Source organism: Odocoileus virginianus, chromosome 12 (genome assembly GCF_023699985.2).
Source record: "Odocoileus virginianus isolate 20LAN1187 ecotype Illinois chromosome 12, Ovbor_1.2, whole genome shotgun sequence".
Lineage (NCBI taxonomy): Eukaryota > Metazoa > Chordata > Mammalia > Artiodactyla > Cervidae > Odocoileus > Odocoileus virginianus.
The window spans coordinates 48,745,805-48,770,167 of record NC_069685.1 but is presented as its reverse complement, the minus strand read 5'-3'; the positions used below and the strand labels follow the sequence as shown (position 1 = coordinate 48,770,167).

Below are 24,363 nucleotides of genomic sequence, written 5' to 3'. Positions count from 1 at the left end.
TATAATAATGCTCAATCCTAAAATGAACCTAACTATGACATCCTTTTGGTTAACTCCACAGTCTTTTTTACTTATCAGACAAGATTCACAATAAAAAAGCTGTTAGTATTTTACGTAATACTCTATCAAATATGCAAGTGACAATCATCTTGTTTAGAACACATTAGTTTATTCCAGTGAGGTTTAATGCTTACTTTATGTGGCTGAGACACTCCCCTTCACCTAAAAAATATACTTAGCCAAGGGTATAGTCAAGTGTATTTTCATACCACACAAAAATAGAGATACAGTTTTTGAAACTCACCATGGTTGGGGAAAAACTCCTCATTTTCATGTCATTTATCCATATTCTTGCTACTTCTTTATTAGAAGACTCTTTCTTTACTGTGCCATTGCTTACATCAGCTGATGAGGAGAGACAACTTACATTTTAGAACAAGATATTGTTCAAACAATTTTCTTACAGTTTAAAAAAAATTCAGTAAAGTTTACCCACTTCATAAACCAAAGAATATAAATCTGCTTATTTCCAATTAAGCATTAGGATAAAAATATTCAAAGCTACATGTCATTATGCAGATAAGAATTGAAAACAAAAAGAAATGTGTGCACAGGAAATTTGAAAACTATTTATCAAAAAGACACCTCAACCAGAACACTATTTGGCAGTTTATTTCAAAACAATTACCAAAGGCTAGCATTATTCTTAGACACTTCACTTAGTTCTTAAAAAAAAAAAAAAAAAAAAACCCAACACCTGGTGTTATCACAGACACAGACTCAATCTCACTTGATCTGGAGGTAATTACTAACTTTCCAGGGAAAATAATCATTTCTTTTAATTAGGGGGAAAAAAATTAAAAAAAAAAAAAAAAAAATCAAGGAACTCTGGTCTTCCTTCCCTCAGAAAAAAGATCCAAAGAACCTGGGCTTCTATACTAGTGGTTAACAAACTCTTTTAAACATTAAAAACAGAACCTCTCAATCGAAGTAGAACTGCTTGAGAGACCCAGAACCCCTGTAAGCAGCTTCCAGCCACCCCTGAAGCACTCCCAGTGCTAGCACTCAAGACCAGTGTGGAAATCGCATCAGGAGAACGCATCAGCATCTTGTTTATGTACTCTATCAAAAGATGGGGAATACTTCGGTGGCCTGTCACTTTGGACTACACAATGACTAGGATTAAACTGTTAGAAAGATAAAGAAGCTGGTACAGAAATAATAAATTTAAATTTGGGGACACAGATTTGTTTAATGTAAATGTGGAAGAGCCAGTGAACAGTTTCATAGAGAGGACTGGAGCTCAACTGAGAGACCAGAATCCAAAGAGAAACCCAAAGGGCTAAGGGCTGCAAAAGGGGCAATATCCACACAGATAAAGAGACAGAAGAGAACAGGCAGGGAATTTCCTGGTGGTCCTGTGGTTAGAACTCCATGCTTTCACTGCTGAGGGCCTGGGTTCAATCTCTAGTCGGGGAACTAGGATCCCACAAGTTACGCAGGGCAGCCAAAAACAAAAGACGAGAGAGACAGAGAACATGCAAAACTTTGCTTTTTGTCATTTCATCATTCATCTTTCTTCCCTTTCAATAAAAAAATGACCCTCTCCTACAACACAAAAGTTAGTTTATCTTCAGCATTCACTTATCATGTTTCTTTTTCATCCCTCCTCTAGTCTGACAATTTCTCAGGCTTCCACAAAAGGATGGCCTTGACTTGCAGTCATCTGTCTTTTAAAAATTGTTACACTGGATGTAGATGTTACTGTACTAGATATTACTTGGTCAGCTTCAAATCTACCCTGTTTTGCTCTCTAAACTCTTTCCTCACAATGGCACAGCAGCAGTCTTTCTCCTCATTAAACCCAGACTTTAATGAAAAGCAGCTTCCACTAACTGCTGATCAGCCCTAAGTCTCCCAAGAGCCATTTCAGATCAGATGCTGCCCTGCACCTCAGCTAGGTCAGGGTCATCATGGTCCTGTTCTCTATGACAAAGGTTGGAAATCAGTCCTAAGATAGAGTTAAAACGATTTCTCAATGGGCATCAAGTTGCCAGGTTCCAGTTAGTTCAGGGCAGTAATCTTGAGAGTAAAACTACGCCATAAAGCACAACAGTATGGACTCAAACAGAAAGATTAGATTATCTGATATTTTTTATTACATTTGTCACTGGAGACAATGTTAGTTCTGCATCACTCTACAAACACTCCCTGCCCATTCCTTCAGAATGCCCCCAGTCCTCTACTTCATAAATGCAAGGACATTAGAACTTCCAAGCAATCAATTCTGCTGCAAAATTACATACGGTCTGCATCAGACGTTAAAATGTATCTCCCACAACTGGAAATAAAGCAGTTGTGTGGAAGGAGGAACTCTCTACTCAGTATCTATAACCTCATTCCAAGGGCCCAATAGGATGTTACATGTATCCGTACAAATCACCAGGCAGGCAGGCAAATACTATTTAACTCAATGGAGAAAGGAAGGAAAGAATATCCTCCTCAGGAGTTCACATGTTGAGAATTCCTCAGCAGTCCAGTGGTAGAACTCCATGCTTTCACTGCCAAGGGCACAGATTCAATCCCTGGTCTAGGAGTTAAGATCCAGCAAGCCACCCAATTCAGCCAAAAATAAACAAATATGCAAATTATTTGTTTAAAAAAAATTATTTGTCAAATAACTGAGCAATAAATAAAAGCCACTCTATAAAGAAAAATTAACTGTAAAATTTACATTCTTTACACACAAATGAATTTCTAAAAAAAGTGATCAAACCATTGTTGAGCTTTTTCTCTTTTAGATCTAAACCTACACTTAAAATATTTGATTACCTAGTGTTAATGGTTGCACAAGTCTTGTGAATACACTAAAATCCACTGACTTGTACCCCTTTAGAAGACACAATGGTATGTTAATTACCTCAATAAAGCTATTATTTAAAAAATATTATGAGTGCTCACTTCAAAGAAAATATAGTGAATTATTTTACAATAAAAGTTTATACATTAAAAAAAAATGTACTAAAAACACAACTACCAACAAGCAATGAAGCTAATGACAGATAAGATCATAAAACTATAGGAATTAAAGGAGCAAAGCATCAGCCCATTACCTAAAGCATGGTCCAGAGACCACCAGTAACAGCAACTCTAAAAAGTTCATTAGAAATGCAGAATCTTGGGCCCCATCCCGGACCTATTGAATCTTATTCTGTTTTTTAACAAGATCCCCAGGTAACGACTTCCCTGGTAGTCCAGTGTTTAATATCAGGCTGCCAATGCAGGGGACATGGGTTAGATTCCTGGTCTGGGCAGATTCCACATGCCATGGGCAACTAAGCCCATGCGCCACAGCTACTGAGCCCACACCCTAGAGTCTGAGAGCCCTACTACTGAAGCCCAAGCACCGTAAAGTGTGTGCTCCGCAACAAGAGAAGCTACTCCAATGAGAAGCCTAAGCACTGCCACTAGAGAGTAGTCCCTGCTCGCCACTACCAGAGAAAGCCAGTAAGTAACAAAGACGACTCAGCACAGCCAAGATATATAATTTTTTTTTTTAATAAAAAGATCCCCAGGTGACTCATAGGTATAAAGTTTGAGAAGCAATGATTTAAAGAACTGAGAAAAATGTCAACCAGCTATTCACAATATACAAAACTTGAGATCTCATGGTGTTAATGTAGCCTCTCAATTCCACACATTATCTCAAAGCTTCTCAATGTTTGCTTCCTTGAAGGAGAGTCATGCAGACATCATCTCTTTCATGCTCAGTTCTTTCAAGACATAAGTAAACCCCTGAAAACACACTGACATATCTTAATAAAGGCAGGAAGCTGATACTACTGAAAACAAAGACTTACTAGCTGCTGTTGCAACTGGCTGAGCAATATTAGCCGGTGGCTTCAGTTTCATGAGTTCATTCAGACTATTATTTTTTAGCAGGTCCTTCAGTTGAACTTGGTCTTTTGAAGGTGCAGAAGTTATGGCATTTCGTACTGCTGGTGCTGAGACTGAAGGGCGTGTGTTTGCAGTAGTCTGAATAAACTTCGTTAAAGTGATGGTTTGCCTATTCGTGGTTACAGGTGGTGTCTTAGTCATTACAATTGTAGATCCCAAGGTTGGAAGCTGATTTATCTGATTCAGCACAAACGTTGTAGTAGATGGAGGCTGCTGCTAGAAAACCATATACATCACACCTGTGAAAAATTCTTTACTCTCTAGTGCAATTCATATCAATAAACAGAGGAGGCCATTTAAAAATCTAAAACTGACTTAAGAACCTCAGCTAACCACTGGCACTTCATTTCTAATAATCATTAGCTATAAACTACCTAGTTAAAGGCTTCCCTGGTGGCTCAGTGGTAAAGAATCCACCAGCCAATACAGGAGGTGCTGGTTTGTTCTCTGGGCTGGGAAGATACCCTGAAGAATGAAATGGCAACCCACTGCAGTATTCCTGCCTGGGAAATCCCATGGAGAGGAGTCTGAAAGGCTACAGTCCACAGGGTCGCAAAGAGTCGGACATGACCTAGCAACTAAACAACAAGTTAAAATACACTACTTTAAGGAAAAGAAGGTATAGCAGTAATGCTGAGGGCAGCAAGCATTAATGAGAGTATCCTAAGCTGTGATGTACAGCAACCCTATGTAATACAAGGACTAGGAACATAACTTCTAATCCAAGCACCTCTCCAACTAATAAGATAACCCTAGGCAAATCATTTATGCCTGGAGGTGGGCTCTCAGAGGATCATTTTTCATGTCTAAAATTCTATGATTCTTGTAGAGTGTTTTTTGTCTATTGCACAGACTATACTGATGTTTAATTTACTAGGATAAAACCACCAAGCAGAGTTTTAAGTTCTTATGACATAGGAAAAATCTACCCAGGTAAATTACAAATACTAGTGATAATGTGGATTCTTCCTTTGAGTCTAAGACAAAGCTACATAGCATTTTATTTTCTTTAGTTGGGAATGGGAGTTAGGAGCTGGACAAAAATTTTTTAAAAAGTCAAGATCTGAGGATAACAGTATGTCTGTGACTTCTACAACTAAAGTACAACTAAGATTTTTTTTTCATTTATTTTTATTAGTTGGAGGCTAATTACTTAACAATATTGTAGTGGTTTTTGCCATACATTGACATGAATCAGCCATGGATTTACATGTGTTCCCTGTTCCGATCCCAACAACAAAGCTGCTATGCTTAAAGTGACATGAGGAACTCTACATTTAAAGCATAGTAATATCACATAAAAATTTTATGTGCCAATGGACCAAACTAATTAAAATGAAAAATGTAATGGGATAATGTGTAGTTCATCTTTACTTCATGAATTCTTGATCATTTTCAATAAATAAACTAAAAAAGTGCTTTTTTCCTATCTTTTGATCAACATAACAGAAGAGTGAAAGAAATGTTTTATAAAGTAGGTGAGAGTAAAATATTGGGAAAGCAGCAAAAAGTAGAACTAGTGAGATAAACTATTTTATAATAAAGGTTATTTTCTGACCATAATCCTAAACTATTTTCATAGCAACACCAAATCTAAATAATTCTTACCCTAACATTTAAAAGTGCCGGAGTAGGTACCGTCTCTGGTTCTTGTTTAACAGGAACTGCTGCTTCAGTCTCCAAACCTAGTTCTAATGCACTAAGTGGCACTGACTGGAGAGAAAACATCAGAGAAAGAAACAAAGAATGACGGCAGTGAATTCTGTTTCAAGAATAAGAGATGTAGTTATTTTATTAAAAAAAAAAAAAAACAAAACAAAACTTCAAGCTTTACATTCAAAATGGAATGTAAAACCACTGATACCAGGTACAAAATAACAATTTTTGGAAGCATAATATCTTCGTTAAACTACACTAACACCAGAATCTTATTTTTGCTTTCAGAGAATGTGTATTGTGAAACCTCTGAAAAATGTTTGAAATTTCAGAAAAATGTTCCTATAAAGTACAAAGACAAGTATTGAGATTAGTGGTCCTCCACAATAACTCTAAGCAATTCATCTCTTGCTTTTATATCATCATATATCAAAGCAGAAAACATCTTGACTTGCACTATAAGTATTTTCCACCTTGTGAATGAACACTAACACTCAACATAAAAATAATGTCCACATGCATATTTAAAATTAAGACTTATTAATACTTATCTCTATAATAGAAAATAAAACTAAGAAAAAATTCATTTTTTGCAGATGCTTTGGAAAACTCTTACCTGCTGTATGGGAGGCGTAGGTGTTGGAGTTGCAAGCCCCGCATCTCCACCATCAATATCAAAGAGGTCATTTGGACTAATTCCACTCTCGCTCAAAGCAGCAAGCAGTAAATCTTGCCCTGGTTCCACCATCTTTAGAACAAAATATTAAATATTATTAAAAAACTTAAAATGACAACTAACACTTTCTAAATATAAACCAATATTTTCTACCAAATCCATTCATTCAATATTTATGAAGAATCTTCTACACAGGAGGCAAAAACAGATGAAAACAGTCTCTTATCCAAAGAAATTCACATTAAGATGCAAAGGACAAGGGACTTCCCGGGTGGTCCAGTGGCTAAGACTCTGTGCTCCCAGTGCAAGGGGCCCAGATTCAATCCCTGGTCAGGGAACTAGATCCCACGTACCACAATTAAGAGTTCATTGCCAAATAAATAAATATTTTTAAAAAAGAAAGAAAAGCCACACTACGTAATTCAAAAATAAAGTGGATGATTTAAAGAAAAAAAAAAAGGTGGAAAGGACAAAGAAGTATGTAAATCACAGCAAGAGTCTATGTCTACAAAATGCTGTGGGAACAGAGAAGGAAATGGTGAATTAATCTGGAGAGAGAGGTTACAAAGATGACAATGCAAGCAAGTCTCAGGTAAGAAATCGCCAGGCAGACAAGGATCTTCTGATAGCGTATTCAAACCCATGGCAGCACAAAGATATTGGAACTCTAAAAAACAGATAGCTACAGTTAATTCACCATGTTCACCGTGGGTATGGAAGCTCAGAACAGAAATAGGAGGTTCGCAAAGGTGATGGTGAGACAGGAAATTATTGCCTATAGCCTTGTGCACTAAGCTAGAGAGCACATTTAATCTTATGAGCAACAGCGGTTACTAAAGGGTTTTCAGATAGAGAACTGCATGATGTAGTCAGATCTGTGGCTTAGAAAAATTACTCCACAGCAGTGTGGAAGCAAACTGAGAATGGGCAGAGTAAGACCAAAGCAGGGAGACATCTTAGGAAACTGCTACAGCAGACCAGGAAAAAGATGATATGGTGTTAACAGCAGGGTACAGAGATAAAGAGGGGAGAATGGATTCCAGGATATTTACGAAGGAGAATCCGTAAGTTTAAATACAAGCTCAAAATGAAAGAACATGAAATACACATAAAGTATAAGTTGGTAGAGGATTAGAGTTAAGCCATGAGAAAATGAGATGGTGGGGTTGTTGAGCCCAGAAGACCTAAAGATACATGGAGTTCAGGGGGGCAAATGCCTCTTTCGATTAGCCAGACACATTTTCAGATGGAGTTTCCCAAGCCAGATCAAAGTATTCCACCACTAAGATGGATTTTTATCTATTTTGTAAGGTATAATCAAGTTTAACAGAGCTTTCTCAATTTTAACTTTTCTCATTCATTTATCTGAAATAACCAATTTATATATACAAACATACTTATGGGCAATCTGACCACTTGGTTTTTCTCAGAGAACTAATTTCATGCTACATAAATAATTATAATTTCAGTTAGTCCACTGATTTTCAGACTGTGAAATAGAATTAAATGTTTCATTATGTCCTATCCAAAAAAAAATTGTTAGCCAACAATACCATGACTTCCCAACACACAAGAACTACTCTTTTAGATGAAATCAGGACATTTTAACAGAAAAATTCTCTACTATATAGGTCTATGTCCTCTGTACATCATTTAGAAAGATGTTCTAAAGGAAATATGAATGAGTTTCAGGTGGAAACCACATACACTGAGAAACAAACTAAGGGGAGACCTGCTGTTTAAAAAAGAAAGGAGAGTGGGAGAAGGCGAGGGTGGGATGTTCTGAGAGAACAGCACTGAAACAAGTACACTATCAAGGGTGAAACAGATCACCAGCCCAGGTTGGATGCCTGAGATAAGTGCTCAGGGCTGGTGCACCAGGAAGACCCAGAGGGAAGGGATGGGGAGGGAGGCGGGAGGGGGGATCGGGATGGGGAACACATGTAAATCCATGGCTGATTCATGTCAATGTATGGCAAAAATCACTACAATATTGTAAAGGAATTAGTCTCCAACTAATAAAAATAAATGGGAAAAAAAAAAGGAGAGCCCAAAGATTTCCCCAAAATTTTTCAGAGAAAATAAAAGAAGTCTAAGGAAGAAAGCATTTTGAGCAGGCAGGAGGAAGGGAACTAACAGTGATTAAGTTTCTTTTGAGCTTCCCTGAAAGTTCAGTTGATAAAGAATCAGCCTGCAATGCAGGAGGCTCCGGTTCGATTCCTGTGTCGGGAAGACCCCCTGGAGAAGGGATCGGCCACCCACTCCAGTATTCCTGGGCTTCCCTGATGGCTCAGCTGGTAAAGAATCCACCTGCAATATGGGAGATCTGGGTTCGATCCCTGGGTTGGGAAGCTACCTTGGAGAAAGTAAACATTAACCCTCCAGTATTCTGGCCTGGAGAATTCCATGGACTGTATAGTCCACGGGGTCGCAGAGAGAAAGACACAAATGAGTGACTTTCACTTTTTTGCACAAGCCTTGCACTGTGTTTAGCTCTTCATGTACATCACTAGTCCATGACAACCCTTAGCAAGATAGGTACTACAATCCTAGACATGAAACTGAGGCTCAAAAAGCTTAAATTACCCACCCAAGGTCACACCTAAATCTAGACTTCTCAAACTGCCAAAGTAATGCCATCTCTTTCCAATCAGTAGATAAAGAAGTCAATGCTGGTGTGAAGTTTCAATACTTAACTTCAGAATAAATGCCTGTCTGAACTGGAATGGGGAGTGTTAGTATTACACAGCAAGATGGAAGTATGAAAGAACCAGATGACAGAGGAGACAAGGAGGAGAAATGTCCCAACATGGATTTAATATAAAATTGACAAACTATTCTAAAAAGGAAGTAATATATAATAGTTGGTCATACTTTACAAATTACTATTCTAATACACAGTACACATGTACCAACAGTGCTAAATCCATGCTTAAAAAAATACATTTTCATTCTGTAAAATATTTCACTAGGACCAATGACCTAACCGATTATACTCAAAAGTACACAAACATCATTAAAATTTATTTCAACAAAAAATCATTTAAGTGTTACTGAATTCATGAGCTTTTTGAAATATATTTTCTGAACAACTATCATTAAAAGTACAAAAATATTATGGAAGAGAGGAATTTGGGGAACAAACTTGTTGGCATTCACACAATAGATAACAGCAACAGTTAGAAGTAACATCATCAGTGATCTCTTCAAAGTTCATAGGAATCACAATTTGAGACCCTGATCTGAGTAGTGACCAAGTAGTGACAACACCATAAGAGACATTGTCTTTCACAAGCTATTAGTGAAAAAGATTTTAATTTTATACACATCTTATACACAAAATCTAGAGCCTTTCTCTCAAGCCAATTGGGCAGAAATTTCCTATTTGTACTTTTTTTTTGCAATGAAAAGTGGGGGATATAGAGAAAACATCTATGCCAGTGTTTAACTTCATTAAACAAAAACCCCTAATATTTAATCATATTCCTGTTCTGAAACTATTACAGACTCACAGAATTTCAGTGCTCAAGCTAACAGAGCCCCTAAAAGGTTGTATTTTGCAACCTTCTCCACATTTTACAAACAAGTAAGATGTATTCCTGAGAGAGAAAACAACATTTTCATTTTGAAAGTATATAATGTAAACGCAAATACTGTTATGTGCAAAAGAACTGTTACAATGTGTCTACAAAGGCTTCACAGACCTCAGGTGACATTTAACCTAACAAATACTTTGGCCACCTGATGTGAAGAATTGATTCATTTGAAAAGACCCTGACACTGGGGCTGGGAAAGACTGAAAGCCGGAGGAGAAGAGGATGAGATGGTTGGATGGCATCACTGACTCTCAATGGACATGAGTTTGAGTAAACTCTGGGAGTTGGTGATGGACAGGGAGGCCTGGCATGGGGTCACAAACAGTTGGACACGACTGAGTGACTGAACTGAACCAAACAAACCTGAAAGTTAATAACCACAGTGATTCTATTTCAAACAATGAACAAAAAGGTTCTATTTTTATCATAAATACTTTCGAAAATATCACCTGTTCAAACAGTACATCTATCAAAGTATCCATGATAAATAACAAATAATAAATAACATGGTATTAAAGAGAAACTAAGAAATATCCTTGACATGAAAAGAATCCTGAGAAACAACAGCCAATCAGAAGAATGAAAGGATACAGTTCCCACCGAGAATACCAACACTGAAACCTATCAACAGACAAGGTTCCTCTTGTTGAGACCAAAGCAGACCTTTATAGCTCTGGGAAGACAAGGGATATATCTGCAGTGGCAACAGCACACCACAGAGGTTGAAGTGGGAGTCAAACAGAACACACGGTTTCGAATACTGCTAGCAGTATGAGACAGTTAAGTAATAACCTGACTCAGTTTTCTCATCTTCACATGGGAATAAAAAGAGAATCTACTTTATAGGATTGCTGTGTTGATTAAATGCTATACCACTTGGGATAAATACTAGCTACTAGCTATTAACTATTATACTGATAAACATTACTACAAAGTTTAAAAAAAAAAATGTTTTTCTTCAAATTGCTGATGCAACACCTTATTTCCAGAATATAAACTTTACCTGTTGGCAACTTAATTCAATAATTAACTTCCATACTAGCTCTATAAAATACTAGCTCTCTTTCACTCAGGTCATACTTTCAATTTGCCCAGTTAACCAGCATATCTAGAGGAAACTGGCAGACATCTTCAAATGTGTACACATAGTATCATTTTTAAGAAGTATCTTAAAAAAAATTATCTTAGGGAGGGGCATACCTATACTTGTGGCTGATTCATGTTGCTATATGGCATTTTGTTTGTTGCTCAGTTGTGTCTCTTTTGTGACCCCATAGATCTATGGCAAAGGCCAACAGAATACTGTAAAGCAACTACCCTCCAAAAAAAAAAGCCTCTTTGCCTGAAAAGGATTTTTCTCATTATTTAGTAATGCTAAGCATGTCTGATTTTTGACCCAACTTTTGTTTTTATGCAGCCGGGGTGTCCGATGACTGACATTTAGCTTAAGAATCTGAAGGGTAATGATCCACATTGAATTTAACTGCTAAGTCCATCAGCAAGTATTCACTGTCTCCTGAGTACTGGTTCCTTAAGAATATTAGGCAGAAGGGAAGGTAGGTATAAACAGGTTTGCCAAAGAGAACTTCCTTCACCTAAAAGGACACACTCTGTACTTTTTAACACCTACTTCCCAGAGCAGCAATGGCTCAGTGACAGGCCCTCCCTTACTCTCACTGCAAAACCTATAGAAAGAATGGAATCACAGAGGAATGCGCAGATTATATACAAGCTCCAAAAATGCTTTGAAAAAACACCATGAGAAAGAATGGGGGAGGAGGGTGAAACTATGTTCTCGATCACAACATGAAACTCTGATGGCTAGTCTTCCCAATATTCACTGTATGGTTGGACTTCTTTCTCTTAACTCTCAAAATAATCCGTGAGTAAAAATTACCTGTTATCCCCTTGTTGGAGATGAGATACTGAGGCCCAGAGAGATGAACTGTAACAAGTTAACAACAAAGCAAGCTTGGAGCAGAATTGCAAACCTGGGACGGCTGATATCACATCACCCAGATTCTGTGTTTTGAATCCCATACCAGTATGTTTCAAACTGCCAGTCACAACACAATGAATTGTCAAATAATTTACGTTATGACCAGTATTTTTAAAATGTTTCAAATACAGACTATTCAAATATTCAAATATGTTAAATACAGAACAGAATTAGTGCAGCACACAGTAAAAGGTAAACATTATACAAAACTCAGTTCTACACATGTATTAATGTGCTAGTTCACAATATAAAACACATTTCTTACTATGGAATACAGTAAAAAGGCTTGAAAATCACTCTCTGTGCTACATACTATCTCCTAAGAAGTAAACAAGCATATTAATTTGATGGATTTTGTACCATATATTTTTTGTTCATAAGAGAGTTCCTGCTCTTCAAGAGCCTACCCTTTCCCTCTACAGAGAATTTTAGTGGTATCCCAAGGCTGTCCTTAATACTCAGTTCAGCCACATCAAAGTGGATCTGTCAATTAGCATAAAAAAAGACAACTGCAAAAACTGAAGGATTACATCATTTTAGTTATTAATTGGGTATTTAATGGAAAACAATTCCTCTCAGAAAGTATCTTTCTTTACTCCAATTTTCGAAAACCCCAGAGCCTCATGAAAAGTCAGGCAACTTGTGAAGACCAGCCCTCAGACCTGCCTGCTTTCTTACTTCACAGGCAGGTCAGCAAATCTCAAATCAAAGCTCAATTTAGAGACTAAGAAAGGCCAAAATGTTATCTGTACCTAAAGTCTTCGCGGCTTGGGGGGGTGGGGGAGGGGGCCGGGGACGACTTTAAAAATCTCCATATGCACATTTTAAAATGGTAATCTCAGTAACGCCCTTAAAACCTGTAAAACTGTCTGAAACATAAAAAAGCATTCAATGGACGAATGACCGGATGAATGATTTTATCAACTATAAGTCACTCACTAAGCCTCCCTTTTTAACACTTAATCCAGCAACTGAACTAAAATTTACTTAAATTACTGAAGAAAGGTAAGGAATAAATTCAGACTGGAAACAGAGTTAGACTGGGAGACAAAAAGCAGAAGCCAGAGGAAAACAGTAAAGATGTCTTCTCTGGTAAAGTAAAAACTGGAAACTTCTTTCAACATGAAAATAAAATGTCCCCTTGGTAGCAAAACTAATATCCTACTAGCAGTAAATTCTACATTTTACCCTAGAAATTATGTACAAACTATCTTTTGTGCAGTGATGAAGGTTTTCCCCATTGCTTACAAAAATCAGTTCTGACCGCCGTAAATAACCGGGAAAATATGGGATCCCTTCGCACCGTTAGCTGGTTTAAGTGAATCCAACTGTTACGAAGAATGGCGATATAGCAACTAAGGGTTTGACAGCTTTCTGGGCCCTCCTTGGCCGACACTTTAGAACCCTATTCCGTCTCTAATTCTGGTTACATTGAGAATATGAAATATTTAACTTAACAAACTGCTAATAATCAACTTCCAAAGGTCAAAGGGAACCCAGCTTTTAACCTTCTCTCATCAACACGTGTTCAGTACAAACTTCCGGGTGCAGTTACAATTGGCTGCGCAATTCAATGGATAAAAACGTTGCTTTCTTTGACTCTCATTTTCTCTCCCGTTCTTTTCCCACGTTTCTCAACCAGTGACTCCCCAAAACAAAAGCCTCCCACAGTAAACTGAGCACGCACATAAAAAAGAGCTTCTCTGTGCGAGGATCAAGTTAGTGGTCCGCAAACATTAACCAAACAGAAGCACAAAGCCGGGGTGGAAAGGGGAGGAGCTGGATGCCAGGGTCAGGAAAGAAACAATCACAAGGGTTCAGGAACATCCAAATCTCCTCAGCGGTTAAACCGACTTCAAACCACTTCTGGGAAACCACCAGCATACACTGGTTTGGGGAACTTTAGATGCTCGTTACGCCAAACACTCTCAAAGTAAGCAAATCCCCAACCGACTTGACCCTCTAGAGAGATGGCTGCTTAGTGTTTAGGAGGCGGGCGAGCGAGCTTGGGGCAAAATTAACCTCATCACTGGGTGAGGCGTGAAGGTAGCCCCACGTGTCCCACGTACCGTCCCCACCACCCCGACAGCGAAGTGACCAGCAAATTGTAGGTGCGGTGTACCGTCGCTCCCCGCAATCGCCCTCAACCGGAGCAATTCTTGGATATGAGGACTTTTGAAGGATTGCGGAGCTCACTTTCCTGCCGGTCCCGGGACCTCACAGCCCCCTGGTCCAACCGCGGAACCAAACGGAGCGACCCAAGCAGAGCCGGAGCCGGCGTCCGCAGACGATGACTCCTCGCTCAAACGAGGTGCCTCCTACCCGGGACAGCGGGGCCCTCGGGGCCCGAGAGCCCCACGCGCAGCGACCGCAGGGCCCGGCGCTGACGGGCGGAGGAAGCAAGCGCGACGGGGCCGCCGCCGGGACCGTGCCCCCGAAGACCCCGGGGCGCGCAGCGGATGGGGCGGCGAGGGAGGCCCCAAGCCAGGGTGAGGTGGCGGCCCACCCCCCCAGCCCGGCCCCGCACGGCCCCCTGAGGAGGGTGCGAGTGGGAGGCTGTCCGGGAGAAGGAGTGTGGAGGCAGGAAAGGGATAAGGGGTGGACTTACTTTCCCCGCCGGATCCGACACCGGAACAGCCTCTCTCAGGTGACGAGAGCTTGAAGAACCAGAAGCGACGGGAGCGGAGGCGGCGGTGGCGGCGGCAGCAGCGGCGTCCGGCTCTGCCTACCTCCCCGCCGCCATCTTGACGCCCCTCCCCCCAACCCCCCGCCCCACGGGGAGGGGGTGGGGCGACGGATGAGGCGCCGCGCGCACGCAGCGCGCGCCGCGCGACCCACGTGACTTCCTCCCCCCCAACACCCTACTCCCTAGCGCTCCTCTCCGCCCCGCCTCCCTCCTAGGTGAAGGAAGATGATTTCCACCCCCCCATGACCGCCCCCTGCCTTCGCCGCCAAGCACGAACTCCGTCGCTCTCGCCGACAGGGTACCAGTGGTTGGATCCAAGGGAATTCCGGAACCGAAACGGTCCATTACCGCGGCTCCCGGGTGGGCGAGGGGTGAGGGGGCCGGGTTTACGAGAAGGGGGAGGGGGGGAAGGCGAAGGCCGCCTAAGAGAGTCACGTGTCTACTGTTTCCGCCGGCGCTCGAAAGACCTCGCGAGAGTTCCGTTCCTCCTCCCTTTCTCCCCCGCGGGTTGTCGGGAAGAAGGTCGGTGCTTTGACTTGCCACGAGGAGGTCAGCTGGTGAGCCGGGCGCATGCGTGCCACACCTGCTTTCAAAGTCGGGCTAGGAGGGGCCTGAAGCTGTTTTGAAAACGTTTTCGGTGTGTGGCTTTGGCCCAGGAAGTTACCTAGTGGCATCTTTGTCACTTTGAAACGCTTGTTACCTTAATGAATTCTAGAAAAAAATATTCGCCTACTTATTGCTTCTTAGGCTTGCTCAAAGCACTTTATTCAATGTGAAACCGCAAGTAACTAGAGCCCCTCGGCTGGTCTGTTACCATAGTCAGATCCTAAGGAGTGAGAGCGCGGTTAGACCCTCTTTCTCTTTTTTTCGCGCACTTCCACTAACCTGAACAGACTGTTGCTCTCAATTAATGATTGCTGCAGGTCTGTTGCTACCTCCTCTCTCTTCCTTATTTTTCTACTCTCCGTTATGATTATTGTTATTGGTACTACTACTAAATGACCTGACCCAGAATAAACAAATTAACTTGGTAACCCTTTTGTAAAGTCATCCTGAGAATGCTGTTTGAATCGGTTGCTTAGGTAATGGGCACGCTGGGTGACTCTTGCCCCCTACCGGTGGCGCATCGAACTCGCCTTGTGCTCAAAGCAAATTTAGTGGTTTGATTAACTTGGAGGTAAAAGTGTCAGCTCTTCTAGACACAGTGTGGGGCTAGGAGAGTGGGGGGGAAAATTAGGACAAGAATAATTGAGTCTTCCAACATAGTGTATATATACATAAATATGTGTTCAGTTCAGTTACTCAGTCGTGTCCAACTCTTTGCAACCCCAGGGACTGTAGCACAGGCCAGGCTTCCCTGTCCATCACCAACTCCCGGAGCTTGCTCAAACTCTTGTCCATCAAGTCAGTGATGCCATCCAACCATCTCATCCTCAGTCGTCCGTCCCCTTCTCCTCCTGCCTTCAATCTTTCCCAGCATCAGGGTCTTTTCTAATGAGTTAGTTCGTCACATCAGGTGGCCAAAGTATTGGAGTATTGGAGCTTCAGCATCAGTCCTTCAGTGAATATTCCGGACTGATTTCCTTTAGGATGGACTAGTTTGATCTCCTTGCAGTCCAAGGGACTCTCAACAGTCTTCTCCAACACCACAGTTCAAAAGTACCAATTCATATGTATTATATACGTGTACGTAAAAATAAATATTTTAAAGTGTGTTAGTGGCTCAGTCGTGTCCAACTCTTTGCAACCCCATGGAGTGTAGCCTGCCAGGCTCCTCTGTTCATGAAATTCTCCAGGCAAGAAGACTGGATTGGGTAGTTTGTCCCTTCTTCAGGAGACCTTCCAGACCCAGGGATTGAAGCCAGGTCTCCTGCATTGCAGGCAGATTCTTTACTGTCTGAGCCACCAGGGAAGTCCAGGCATTTTAAATTGCAGGTTAATTACTTTGCTAATCACTTCTGTTATATCATTTACTGCATACACACACACACACACCCCTATAAAGATAAAAATAATAAAAATAGTTCCATAAGAACAATGCCTTGGAGGAACTTCCCTGGCGGTGCAGTGGTTAAGACTCTGCCCTTCCAATGCAGGGGCTCAGGTTGGACCCCTCATGGGGGGAACTAAGATCCCACTTGCCCCACAGCAAGAGGCCAAAAAAAAACCATTGGAAAGAAAGTCATTCATCTGTCTTGTTTACTACTTTCCAGTAGACTAGTTTATGATCTAGTATAGTTGACAGCAAACAAGCAAATGTCATATTATGAAAGAATGCAGCAAAGAAATCTAAGACAATGTAGTTAATGCATCACTGTCTTTGAAGCTTGGTTGGAGCAATTCAGTTTCCAAGTGGCCCCAAAACTCTAGCTGAACACTGGGACTAAATGAGTCCTAGATCCACCTTTTTTTTGGTACTTCCTGAGCATCTAAGCCAGATTCTTGGGACCTCCCTAGCAGTCCAGCAGTTAAGATGCGGTGCTTCCAGTGCATGGGGCGAGGGTTCAGTCACTGACTGCGAAACTAAGATACCCCATGCTGTGTTGCTCATGCAAAAAAAAAGCCAGATCCTTGCTGCCATCTCTGCATCATCTCTACCCTGAACCAAAGTAAAACATGGAGTTTTAGGGCATATTTATACAACTGCACATATGCACAGAAATGTTATGCACAAAGTTATTCATGGCAGTAGCAATTTGTAGAAGCAAAAGATGGGAAACAACCTTAATGTCTTTGAAGAAAAGATGAACTGACTAAACTATGGTACTTTCCTACAGTGAAACAGTTATTAAAAACAATGAAGCACTTCTGTCTATGAGAATACATAATATATTTTGCTTGAATGTACACTCGGGGCATCTCAGAATGACAACACAAGTAGTGGTTGTATCAGGGGATAGAAACTGAGATACTGAGGGTCAGAGGCAGAAGAAAAACTTACTGGAAACACCCAAAATAGAGATACTGCTAGAAGCAGATAATTCAGAAAAATTCCCTATTCAGGCATGGTGTCCACTCTTTTCCCCTGTGGCTATTTATATCTACACTGTACTTCTCATTTCATTCAAAAAATATTTATTGAGTCAGATATGTTAGTAGCTAACAGAACCTATTAGAGTAATTTGATCTCATCAGGGAAATAAAGGAAGGCTTCCTTGAGAGAGTGACAACCTCCTTAAGAGTTGAAAAGTAGGTGTTAACTTGTGGAAGTGAACAGGGAACCTCAAGAAGAGGAAGCATGTTTCTGTAACAAATGTTCTGTAACAGGACTGAAGCAGAGAGAACAGACAGTAACAAAGCAAGTTCAACAGTTATTAAGATAGGGGAGAACCTTCACTAACAAAGCAAGTGCATCAGTTATTATGACATGGCTTTTCTGAACTTTTCTGGTGGTCCAGTGGCTAAGACTCCATATTCCCAATGTAGGGGACCCGGGTTCAGTCTTTGGCCAGGGAACTAAATCCCACATGCCACAACTAAGAGTTCTCATGCCATAAGTAAAGATCCTGCATGCTGCCAACGAAGATCCTGAGTGCCTCAACTAAGACCTGGTGCAGTCAAATTCATTAAAAATATATATATATACTGTTTCTCAGCTCCAAACTCGAGCATCTGTGCTCTCCTCTGTGATGCACTGCAAAACTACACTGCTGCTTTGCCAGCTGTTTCAGTGTTACACTCTGCAAGGCTGGAGGGAGGCTGCGAGGCTGGAGGAGGAAAAAGTGTCCTGTGAACCTCATCCCAGCAACACCTCTTCACCCTGGCACATGCCTTTCCTTCCTACAGCAGCAGCTGTATCCATTTTGCAGTTTTTTCCCACACTTTATTGCTAGAGCTGGCCTCATCACACCAAACTCTCCTCCCAGACAGGAGGACCAGTGAGAGCATCCACAAGGTCACTCTCTAAGCTCAGAGACACCAGCTGAGCAGAACCCCCTCCTAGGAGTTTGGTATCCACAACATGGGGCCCCTCCTTTCTTTTTTAACTTTGTTGCAACCTTTGTTTTTTTATTTTTTACAATTTTTTTACAATTTTGAAATTACCAGGAAGACCACTTGGTTTTTACTTTATATTTATTTTTATTTATTTGGCTATACTGGGTCTTAGTTGCAGCATGTGGGATCTAGTTACCAGACCAGGGATCTGACCTAGGTCCTCGGCAGTGAGAATCCTAACCACTGAACCACCAGGGAATTCCAGGGAGAGTTTCTGTTTGTATTTTCACCCTATGCATTTAATGTATTTATAATGAATGCCCTGCTATTCATTTTTATAAACTTTCCCTTAAAAAACACCATGTTTAAATTATTAATTTAAAAGCATACTATGGGACATTAAGTTATGGGTTGAACTGTGTCCTCCGCGAATTCATATGTTGGAGACCTCACAAAAATCTCAGAATGTGACCTTATTTGGAGATAGGGTCTTTACAGATCTAATCAAGTTAAAATGAGATCCTTGAGGTGGGCGCTAATCCAACAAGACTGTGTCCTTATAAAGGGAAATTTGGAGATAGACATGCAGAAGAGGAGAACACCATATGAAAATGAAGCCAGAAGTTGGGGTGATGCTTCAACAAGTCAAGAAAGCCAGCCTACCACCAGGAGTTAGGAGAAAGACATGGAAGAGAATCTTCCTAACAGTTCCTCAGAAGGAACCAACCCTTCCAGGACCCCTGGTTTTGGACTTCCGGCCTCTAGAACCATGAGGTGATACATTTTTGTTATTCAAGTTGCTTAGCTTGTAGGGCTTTGTTAACAACAGTCCTAGCAAACTAATGCAACTATTACCAACAAGTCTCACAGGAATTCCCTGGGGGTCTAGTGGTTAAGAATCTGCCTTCCAATGTAAGGGGTGGGGGTTCGATCCCTGGTCAGTGTGGGAACTGAGATTCCCACATGCCAAGGGGCTACTAGAGAAAACCCAGGTACTGCAAATAAGACCCAATGCAGCCAAATATATATATATATTTTAAAAGATTAAGATTTGTTTCCTGAAAAAGAAGACTCAAAAAATTCATTCATCTCTTCAAGCTCACAAATTAAAAGGTCTGTCTGGGCAAAAAAAAAGCCCACACAGAAAAAAATATAAGAAAAATCCCATTCTAAATTGAACAGCCTGAGCTATGCTGCTAAACCATCTCTAAACTGACTTTCAAAACAAACAAAAAACTACCCTTGCTCATAAATGTATACATTTTCCATGTGCTTTTTCAATAAAATTATGATTTTTATAACTAAGGAATTCCCAATCAACTGAACAACTAGCTTGTAATACCTTTTCTTAAAGACAGATGTGGCAGTGGGGAAGGGGGGACCAGGAGAAGGGGAGGGCAGTGGGCAGGGGGGCGGACTTTCCTGGCTGTCCAGTGGGTAAGACTCTGCACTTCCACTTCAGGAGGTGCTGGTTCAATCCCTGGTTGAGGAACTAAGATCCTACATGGCATGCAGCGGTGGCAAAAAAATTTTTTTTAATAATTTTAAAAGATACAGGGAGAAAAAATAGACCTATTTATTTATAACAGATGAAAAAAAAGGCTCATCAAACATCAAAGCCATTCACTATTTTTCATCCTATGCCAAATTTTTACACCATTGGCTATTTCTCATCCTATGCCAGATTTTGGGCTTCCCAGGTGGCCTAGCGGTAAAGAAATCAGCCTGCCAATGCAGGAGCCACAGAGACTCGGGTTCAATCCCTGGGTAGGGAAGATCCCCTGGAGGAGGAAATGGCAACCCACTCCAGCATCCTTGCCTGGGACTGTAGCCTGCCTGGCTCCTCACAAAGGAGTCGGACACGAATGACACTGAGCACACCCTTGCCACATCCTACTCTCAATACCATTTTTGTGTTCATTCAAGTTTTGGTCTCCCTTCTAGAAAACCAAAGAAAGTGTTACTAACTCCAAATTACAACTCATTAAGATGCAATTTTGTAACTTTATTTAGAAGTTAATTGCTAAACTTCTACATCCCCATACATTTTATTTTTTATTTTGTCATTTAATTATTTTTGGCTTCACTGTAGCTTGCAGGATCTTAATTCCCCAACCAGGGACCGAACCTGCACTCTTAGCAGTGAAAGTGTGGAGTCCTAACCATTGGACATCCAAGAAATTCCCCTCTCTCATTTAATTCTATCAATAAACCTATGAAGTAGGGAGAGTATTGTTTTACTCTTACATGCTTGAGTTCCAAGTATATATATACTTGTATATACAAGTACATATATACTTGTACTAAATATATATAGTACATATTAACATGTGTGTATATTTACATATGGGGAATTTTATGTATTTTATATATCTGTGCATATCCATACATATTTACACATATATACACACACATATAATGGGAAAATGTATGTATATTATATATTTTGTTGTTCAGTCGCTAAGGCATGTCTGACTGCAACTCCATGAACTGCAGCATGCCAGGCTTCCCTGTCCTTCACTATTTTCCGGAGTTGGCTCAGACTCACGTCCATTGATTCAGTTATGCTATCCAACCATCTCATTCTCTGTCACCACCGACTCCTCCTGCCCTTGATCTTTCCCAGCACTCAGATGAATGGAAGGGAGTTAGTACATTACAGTGGCCGTGACTGTGGAACACATACCCTATTTGGTAGAACCTTATAAGAACTCATGCCAACAAAAAAGTATTTAGGACTTCTCTGGTGGTCCAGTGCTTGAGAATCTGCCCACCAATGCAGGGTACATGGGTTTGATCCCTGATCTGGGAAGATTCCATATGCCGAGGGGCAAATAAGCCTGAGCCACAGCTACTGAGACTGGGAGTCTAGAGCCCGTGCTCCACAAGAAGAGAAGCCACCACAACGAGAAGCCCGTGTACCACAATTAGAGAGAAGCTCCTGCTCACTGCAGTTAGAGAAAGCCTGTGCACAGCAGCAAAGACCCAGTGCAACCAAAAAATAAATAAATGAATAAATACATTTTTTAAAGTATTTAACAACAGCAAAAACCTGGAGCAAACATTCATGTAAAGATAACAGTAGAGTAAGGAAAAATCATCTCAGCACTGGAGTGATTTCACCCACATGGGATGGCCCTCTTAGGAAAATGGAGATCATTAAATAGACATTCCTGAAGCATGTCACGTTATTTCAAGATTCCAGTCTCAGTGCAGATTACTGTAACTTAAGTAGCTATTTGCAGTCCTTCTGTTTGTGTAACTGTTTGCAAAATTACTGTTTAGATTCACAAATCTATCCATCTATCCTTGGCTTAAAATCATGTAGTGGAGACTTCCCTGGTGGTCCAGTAGTTAAGAACCTACCTTGCAATGCAGAGGATGCAGGATACATCCCTGACGGGGAACTAAGATCCCATGTGTTGCAGAGCAACTAAGCCCCAAGGGCCACAACTTGAGAGTCAGTTCATAGCAACAAAAGATCCCTCATGATGCAATGAAAATCCTGTGTGCAGAAACTAAGACTCAACATAGCCAAATAAATAAATATTAAACAAACACAAAACCATGCAGTGGTTTCTTACCAGATTTGCAATAAAAATCTCAGTCCTTATTAATGGCTTTTGGGTCCATCAGGGTCTGGTCAGGAAAACAGACTTTAAAATAGGCAATTCATTAAACAGGTGGTGGAGGATTGAACAAGCAAAAAGGCAACATTGAAGTAATTTAATCATAACAGCAGGAAGCAGGTCCCACTTCTAGGGCCGGAGAACAAAGAGAACAGTTGGGGTTAGCAGAGCAAGAAGAATCAGAAGAGGATTCCTGGAGGGCTGGTTCTTATGCCTCTGAGAAAGGGGCACCATGATGTTGGTGCCGGCCCTTCAAGAGCCTCCCCTTGGTAGGGGAGGGGCCCTGCCAAGCTGGGGCTCAGAACTCTGAAAAGGGGCACTTCTGAGGTAGCGCACTGAGGCTATTTCTGGAAAGAACCTGGAGAGTGAACCAAATGCCCTGTCAGAAGCAAAATGTCATTACTTACCATGATAGGAATAGCAAGTAAAACGGCATGCATGAGTGAGTCCCTCCCCCTGCCTTCCAGTTTCCTCTCCTATGGACAGAACCTAAAACTAGCTGACAAAGGTGCAATGCAGGATGGATACTGCTGGGCAGGGTAGAGAAGAGTGCATCTGCAGCCAAGAAACCAGCACAGCCTTCAATGGCCTATTCGATCTAGCCCCTGCCTACTTTCCCAGCCTGATCCGCTCCATTCTCCCCCAAAGTAAAAGTTGCTCAGTTGTGTCTGACTCTTTGCGACCCCATGGACTACAGTCCATGGAATTCTGCAGGCCAGAATACTGGATTGGGTAGCCTTTCCCTTCTCCAGAGGATCTTCTTGACCCAGGAATCGAACTGGGGTCTCAGGCATTGCAGGTGGATTCTTTACCAACTGAGCTATCAGGGAAGCCCCATCCATTCTCCCCATGATATACTCAATTCCAACCACATTGGGTTTATTTTTCTTTCCTAAAACAACCAAAGCTGATCCCTACTTCTGGGGATTTGCTTTCACTATTTCTTCTACTTGCAAGTATCTTCTCCCTTGGGGTTCACTTATTTAGGGTACAACCTAAAGTCACAAACTCAGAGAGGATTTCTCAACTTCACCAATCTATAGAACCAACGATCTCCCCACACACACTCTGTAAAATTCCCTATTTTCATTTTACCCACACCATTAATCAGTATTCAGTAATATCTTTATTTTTAAATTTGTTTAAATATTTTTTGGCTGCTCCCCATGGCATTCAGGATCTTAGTTCCCTGACCACGGATCAAACTTGTGCCCCATGCAGTGGGAGTGAAAATCTAAACCACTGGACTGCCAGAGAAGCCCCTTAATATTACCTTTAAAAAGTGGTCTCTTATGTCCTAAAAAATTTAGGCATCTGTCTTATTTGCCACTGTGTCCTTGGGGCAATAAACAGCTCAATAAATGTTGAATTAATGCATCTTAGTGAAAGTAAAAACTTCTGTATATCTATGGAAGCTGGAAGGAATCTAGTATATCACAGATGACTCCATCATTTGACAGCTGGGTAAGCTGAGGACCAGAGAGCTGAAATGATATACCAAAAAGCACAGTGAGTGACAAGTGTTGCTTCCTACTTTTCCCAGTGCTTTCACATATATCATCTTGTTTTGCTCTTCTACTTTCCTGGTGCAATGATAGGGTCCTTGGGCAATGGTGGGGATTCCAAAGTCTTCTTGGGGACCAAAGAGAGAGAATGGACCACAGCTCCTATCTCTGGGAAGGATCCCCAGGGAAGAGCTGTAACTGAACACCTTATCTGTGTTCAAAGCAAAGAATACCTAGGATACCTGTGCTTCTCAGGGACTTAACCGACCGAGGCTCCTCTGGGTGGGAAAAGGCACAGGGCTGTTTCCCTGGGGTGAGGGAAGCCCTCTAGTGGACTAGGACTCAAAAGACTGATCCAGGACCCAGAAATAAACTGTTCCGTGACGTTGGGCAGCTAGAGAGTTACCTGTTCCTGCTGATCCTGTTTCCCCATCTGTAAAACAGTTGGGGTATGTTGGGCTAGGATCGCTGTGGTTCCGGGAGGCTGACTCAAGTCAGTTGGTAAGAACTCTGCCCGTGGGTTTTGAATACTGGAAGAACAAACTCGTAAATCTTGCAGCCTAGGAATGAATGGATTAAACTGCTGGAAAGGTCAAGGTGGTTCGGGTGTTAGACTGCTGGGGGCTAGGCTTCTCATCGGAGGGTCGAGGGGTCAAAGGTCGGGTTCCGGTCAAACCCGATAAAAACCGGAAGTCCCCTATAGTTCTACTCCGAGCCGGGGCC

General features: G+C 41.3%; 1 protein-coding gene and 1 long non-coding RNA gene across 3 annotated transcripts in view; both read right to left on the bottom strand.

Annotated features, from left to right (window-relative positions):
- SBNO1 (strawberry notch homolog 1) overlaps window positions 1-14,577 on the bottom strand; it is a 55,544-nt gene extending 40,967 nt beyond the window's left edge. Inside the window, exons 1-5 of one of the 2 annotated variants that reach the window (XM_020901315.2) lie at window positions 14,493-14,577; window positions 6,230-6,361; window positions 5,566-5,670; window positions 3,861-4,173; window positions 305-405 (exon numbers count right to left, since the gene is read on the bottom strand). In XM_020901315.2, coding sequence (XP_020756974.1) covers window positions 305-405; window positions 3,861-4,173; window positions 5,566-5,670; window positions 6,230-6,361 — 651 coding nt within the window. In that variant the 5' untranslated portion in view covers window positions 14,493-14,577. The remainder of the gene's footprint in view (window positions 1-304; window positions 406-3,860; window positions 4,174-5,565; window positions 5,671-6,229; window positions 6,362-14,492) is intronic. The other variant, XM_020901316.2, reaches the window with a different exon arrangement.
- Window positions 14,578-22,218: 7,641 nt separating this feature from the next.
- On the bottom strand, window positions 22,219-24,353 carry LOC110142231 (uncharacterized). The gene is made up of 2 exons (XR_002315272.2): window positions 24,047-24,353; window positions 22,219-23,619 (listed from the first exon to the last, which is right to left on the bottom strand). It is a non-coding gene; the product is annotated as an uncharacterized lncRNA (long non-coding RNA).
- Between the last annotated feature and the right edge of the window lie 10 nt (window positions 24,354-24,363).